Source organism: Pinus tabuliformis, chromosome 5_1 (genome assembly GCF_031772625.1).
Source record: "Pinus tabuliformis cultivar Carrire ecotype Pingquan chromosome 5_1, CPIR1, whole genome shotgun sequence".
NCBI classification, from domain to species: domain Eukaryota; kingdom Viridiplantae; phylum Streptophyta; class Pinopsida; order Pinales; family Pinaceae; genus Pinus; species Pinus tabuliformis.
Window position 1 is genome coordinate 555,081,679 of NC_142305.1, and position 6,104 is coordinate 555,087,782.

The following is a 6,104-nucleotide window of genomic DNA, read 5'->3' on the forward strand; positions in this document are numbered from 1 at the left end:
TATCAACAAGAAATGTTAAAAATAACATCTAGAAATTCTAATTTAATTTTTTCTTGAATTAAATTAGAAATTAAATTGTAATTCTATTCTCGTAGTAGCTTATAGAAGTTAACTAAGCTAAGTTGACTTAGTTGGCTCAGTAAATTCGAGTTGGAAGTCTATCTAGAGTCATGTAGAGTGATTCCTAAATTTTAGGGGTCTAGGATGAGTTCTTTTGAGTTGTATTTAATTAACTCGATCTAATTGAGTTAAAGTCAGTTAAACTAATGTATAAAGAGATTTTTCAGAAGAAGTCACATTGAATATTTGGGTCGACATGTTTCAAACCAGCAAGTGTGGTTCATCTTTAGGACACGATGTCCTGAAGATGAACCACACTTGTTGGTTCGAAACACGTCGACCCAAATCTTCAATGTGACTTCTTCCGAAAAATATCTTTATACATTATGATATGGATCACAGAAGCTTGAATTCGAATATCAGTTAAACTAGTTCAAACAATTGGAGGAACTAGTAGGAGGTCTAGTAATGGGGACAAACACCAGTGCAACTTCACTGATCCACCAATTAAATAGAGATTCACTCATAAATAACTAATGCATGTCAGTTCGGAGGAAGATCTAGTTAAGATTAGAATTTAGGGACATTGTACTATCAATTGTTTAATTTTCCGATTTGTACAGATGGTGCACGCAATTAGTTGAGGGCCTATGTATGGATTACACAATTATGGAGAGAGAATTTCCCAATTAAATATGGGTTAATTCTCTCAGGAGCTGCGCAAGGAGGTAGGAGCCTGGAAGGCTAGGAATTTGACGAAGTGTTGGCCAAAGGTAGTCAATTAAGCAAAGGATAGAAAATACTTGTGTATGTTGAGCACATCATATTGTATTCATCCAAAGTTTGCCTAGAAAGTAGAGAGATAGATTTTACTTTTACAGGAATTGTTCGAGTTGAACGAGCATTGTATTTTATTCTCAGATTTTCTGGTTAATGCAACATAGATAGTCGAGGTTTTGAGTAGTTGCTTTCCCCATAAAAATATTGTGCTATGTGAGATTGATATTCTTCCTTTCTTGCTTATTGTTTTCATCATCACTTGTAGATTCTTGTCTTGTGTTTTAGCATATTACATAACCAGTTTGAATCTACAAGTAAAAATCTACAATTTTAACAATATTTTTTCAATTTATTATTAAAGTATTATAATATTTATTTTATTTATTGAATTCAAAACTTTTATATATAACTTGAGTGGGCTTAATGGTTGATAATACATGCTTCCTCTTAATAATGGTAAAGGTAGAGTATGTACATCTTTGTAAACTTTAGCAACAAAATAATTGTGGAAAGACCAATAACAATAGAATATAATTATTATTATTATATTAAAAAAAAGTTATAGTTTTGGGTGAAGTTTGCTCAAATGAAATGGGGTTTGTTAGAATCATAGTTTGAGTTGTAAACTCTCCACAATCTAAGTGTCTCTAGGAGATGAATCTATCTATACATTCAAAAATACATTTTAAACAACAAAAACTCATAATCTAACAAAAACTTGTTTTATTTAAACAACACCATAAAAAAAATAATTATAAATTATATTTATTTAAATTCAATAAAAACATAAAAAAATAATGATAAAACATCTCCTTCGAGAAAAACCAAAATATACTCTAATTAACATAGAATGAATTAAGCATAGTTGAGTAATCAGAGCTTCTGAACACAACCTTTTTACATTATTAAAACGTGTCACATAGAAATCACCCTTATTAGGAATTATAATGAACCTACACTCTACAAACTGAAACTGATTCAGTTATTGTTTCCAGCAATAACTGAACTGAGTTGCTCCTGATTAGTTGACTCGAGAAGCCATTTCTGAAGTATAGAAAAGGGAAGAATGGGAAGATGCTGTCCATGGTGTTCGGACAACTGTCCATTTGACAGCAAAAAACATCACTAGGAGAGCCTCCATCATCGCAATAATTGGGAGAAGAGTTAAAAGAGATGCCCATGCTAAGCTTCCATTATCCTCATCATGTGACCCTTCTGTTTGGCTGCCACATGATATGAGTACTTCTGCTGAATACTGAGAACTTTGGCACTGTACTGTAGCTTCATATATTCACTCTCTATATACCCTAAATGCAAACCTACACTATTAGAAATGTTTGTCACACAGAAATCACCCTTCACCCTTGATGTATTCTGAATTATAATGAATCTACACTTTTAGAAACTGAACCCAGTTCATGCCATTACTGATTAGTTACTCCAGAAGCCATTCCTCAAGTACAGAAAGAGGGAGATTGTCGTCCATGGTGTTCTGATAACTGTCCATTTGACAGAGATCCACGTCATTGAGAGAAACTCCATCGTCACAATTATCATTGGGAGAAGAATTAAAAGAGGATGCCCATGTTAAGCTTCCGTTGTCCCCATCATGTAAGCCTTCAATTTCGCTGCCACATGATATGGGCACTTCTGCTGAAATCTGAGAACTTTGGCACTGGTTCCCTTCAGGAGGATTTATTGTTGAGGGGGGCTTTATCTCTTTGGGAGAGGATTTCTTCCAACCCTCCAAGAGTTTCGATACATTCTCCAGGCTGACCACATATGATGAACTTTGAGTTCTTTGTATGCAGGTCGACTCAGGGGTTATTCCACTGTCTTGCAGGCTTGAATAAGGGCCCTGGATGCTTATGGCTTCCAATAAGGCCTTCTTTGCATGATTCATATCAGTTTGAAGCTTTGTTTCCCATTGCCCCTTAGAACGACGATAGTAATCTGATGAAAGAGATGATCTTCTAGTGGAATCATGGGTGAGCTCACTGCCTGTAATCTGTGTTTGAAGTTTGGTGATTGTTTTTTTCAAATGGGTATTCCAATGGTTTTTGATGTCATTATCTGTTCTCTGAGGAAGATAGGAGGCAATGGCAGCCCATCTGCAAAACACAACCAAACACCAGACCTCTTTAGTAGAAATTTTAGTCTGCAACATCTATGTTAATTCTAATTATGGTCATGTAAATAAATTTAGAAAGTTTTAATTATGTTCAAACACATAAATTTAGAAATAATATTAGGTTTAAATGCTGAAGCAGACATGAATTTGGAGGTTAGTGTAATAATACGAAAGAGTTATTTTGGAGGTGATATGTTCTGGTCTGGAAAGTTACATGTTATTAGCTTCCAGGTCTTTTTCAAAGAAGTTTTAATTAACTTAAAATCAATTCTTAATGAAATATGAAAAAAAAATTAAGTCTTAATTTGACTCGCAACAAACGGAGAAACCAGTATTAACGGAGAGAAGAAGAAAGATCCTCATTTGTCCTTGTTATGTCAATTTGGTATTTAATTAACTTGCAATCGTATCAATTTGGTATTTAATTAACTTGTACTCATATCGTTGTGAGAAGGACTCCACCATTTGAAAAGTCTCATTTCTCCATTTAACTTCTTAATTTATTATATATATTTTGTTTTCTCCCTCGTGAGAAGAAAGATTCCACTATTTTGAAAAGTTTTATTTTTCCATTTAATTTATTAATTTATTATATATTTATAAATTTTTTTGCTCGTGGAATTGACAATTGAGTTTTTGTGGACTATTTTTTCAACGAAATAGAACAGCTCTATATAGACCAAACCTCCCCACTTAACCATTGGACCACTTCCTTAGGACTATCTATGTAGATGATGTAGTAGCAGCATACCAAGTTAACTTTTCTAGGAGCTAATTTACATCAGCCTAGATCCATTTTAACTTTAAATCTACCGAGCACTCCTAAAAGCTAATTTATACCAGCCTAGATCCATTTTAACTTTTAATCTATTCTGAAAAGGATCAAATCTCTTTTCACTGTAAATAAAATTTACATCTTAATAAAATTAATCTTTCCAAAATTAATATAAATATCAAATGATATAAATTCAAAAATAATATAAAACATTACATTACATTACATAACAAATTAAATACATTTAAAACATCACTCTTATACATTTAAAATATCATTATCATACTATTAAATATCATACTAAATTGTAGAGTGCCTCTCTCGCAATAAAAAAAACTACTATTAAATTAATTTTATATAAAAATCGTGAACATGCCACATGTTTGAATTCCGGCTCTTAGTTAAAAAAAGTTTACAAACAGAAAGCAGGGTGACTTATATGTCAGAAGCGGTGGGAAGAGCGTAAAGTTATAATTTTGTACAGTTGTACTTCACAAAATCACGAGGTACCTTCAGGAAAGAGGGCTGTTCACACGATGGCAGCTTTGCTACAGCAAAGCTCCAGTATTCCAGCCAATACATGCATGATCAGCTGACACAATATAACAAAAATCATAATGCCACCATGTGCGCAGCTGACACTAAATAAAGATACAATCTCTGCAATTTTTTTTACAAATACTGGAGATTGGCAGAGATGGTGAACACAGTATGGATTAAAGTGGATTTATTCAAAGTTCTAAATGTAATCGACAAGCTATTAAAATATTCAGTAATATCATTTCTTACTGACACAGGCAATTAAATGAAACCAACAGAAGCATAGATTAAAATCAGTAGATTTCAGACAGAACAGCTGAACAATCTAGGGTCTGGTTATAACTCAAACTTCAATATTGTCAGACAAGGATTGGATATTATAACAAAACATGGATATATTTCACCCTACTTGATGCTCATGCTGCATAAATGCAGTGAGTATGATGAATACCTGTTACCCAAGAGAGCCTGAAGATGAATAATAATCCGGTCTTCATATGGAGTGAAGTTTCCATGTTTAATCCCTGGCCTCAAATAGTTTGTCCATCTTAATCTGCAACTCTTACTGCTTCTCAACAAACCTGCAAATACATATCCATCCATCACCATGAAATCCAGCCATCAATATCACAGTATGACCAATATACATGGTAACATAATAGATGCATCTCAATCTGCAACTCTTATTGCTTCTCAACAAACCAGCAAATTCATATTCATCTATCACCACAAATCCAAAACATCAATATCACTGTATGATGACCAATATATATAAAAACATGCTAACAGAAGCATCCTATTCCAAAATCCAGAACATAGATTCAACAACATTCATACCAGTACGTGCAGGGATCAGTCTCCAATTCCCTTGCCCATGTTCTTGAATGTAAGACACAAGTGCAATATCTTCTTCTGGAGTCCATGGACCCTTCTTTATCCCAGCTCTATCAGAGCTTGGAGATCTCCCCATCTTCAAATCCTCTGTGTATTATATTACACAAGTGTGTGAAGTCTTGAGTTCTTTCACAGAGATGGGTTGGTTCAGAACATGGCAGCACATCACATGCCTGCCTACAAATCAGGGATTGATAAATATAATAGCTCCCCGACAAACATGTCCATGACGATATCCCGTACCTGATTATAGACTCTAAGCAGAAACCTAATTGCCAATATTTATGGGTGTGAACACTTGACTTCTGGACAAATGGGTCCAGAAAACCACTTTCAGGGGGCCCTAAGAAGGTACGTTGTGCGAAGTTTTCTCTTCTTCAGGGGGACCTTATCAAGGTACTTTCATTCAGAAAATCAGTTGCCAGAGTAGACTTTCAACAATTCTAGGTGGCTTGAAATTTTTGAAAAGACATTTGCGTCTTACAGGAAAGTCCCGGGATTAAACAAGTTGATCCCTTGTGATTTGATGTGAAAGCATTGAATATAAAGATAATGCACAGAATTCAATGAAAAGTCTCTGCAAAATTCTACTATTTGAGTTTACTTCTGCACATTAAATTAAGGATATGAGGACACGTAAGTGTTCAAGGGATATATTTTGATGATAAATCGTCCAAATTAGATCACTAAGAGCAAAAGCTTATTGGTAAGGATACTACAGTTAAAATGTTACATTGGAGGTGATGAAATTGTGGTGCTCTTTGTTCTCGGAGTATGGTGTATGTGAATAAAGAAGAATTAATTTTAAAAGTTAAATATTAGTTTTATTAAATTTTTTCTCCCCACTCTAAGTAATGATACGTGGATATGCCATATTAACATTGATAAATCAATGTTACCTAAAATTTGGGCATGTGTAACTGA

The 6,104-nt window shown here is 33.9% G+C and overlaps 1 protein-coding gene across 1 annotated transcript; it reads right to left on the reverse strand.

The window, feature by feature from the left end:
- Nucleotides 1-1,720: 1,720 nt before the first annotated feature.
- LOC149166015 (myb-related protein 306-like) lies at nucleotides 1,721-5,414 on the reverse strand. The gene is made up of 3 exons (XM_089431257.1): nucleotides 5,124-5,414; nucleotides 4,738-4,867; nucleotides 1,721-2,951 (listed from the first exon to the last, which is right to left on the reverse strand). The coding sequence occupies exons 1-3, from the start codon at nucleotides 5,254-5,256 to the stop codon at nucleotides 2,276-2,278; spliced, it is 939 nt and encodes a 312-aa protein (XP_089287383.1). The 5' UTR covers nucleotides 5,257-5,414; the 3' UTR covers nucleotides 1,721-2,275.
- Between the last annotated feature and the right edge of the window lie 690 nt (nucleotides 5,415-6,104).

Bases quoted from the DNA above. Each gene is read 5' to 3' on its own strand.
- LOC149166015 (XM_089431257.1), bottom strand. From the start codon at position 5,256: ATGGGGAGATCTCCAAGCTCTGATAGAGCTGGGATAAAGAAGGGTCCA. The intron at 4,868-5,123 runs GTATGAATGTTG...ATGTATTTGCAG, and splicing joins ACTGATCCCTGCACGTACTG to GTTTGTTGAGAAGCAGTAAG. The intron at 2,952-4,737 runs GTATTCATCATA...TGTGTTTTGCAG, and splicing joins CAGGCTCTCTTGGGTAACAG to ATGGGCTGCCATTGCCTCCT.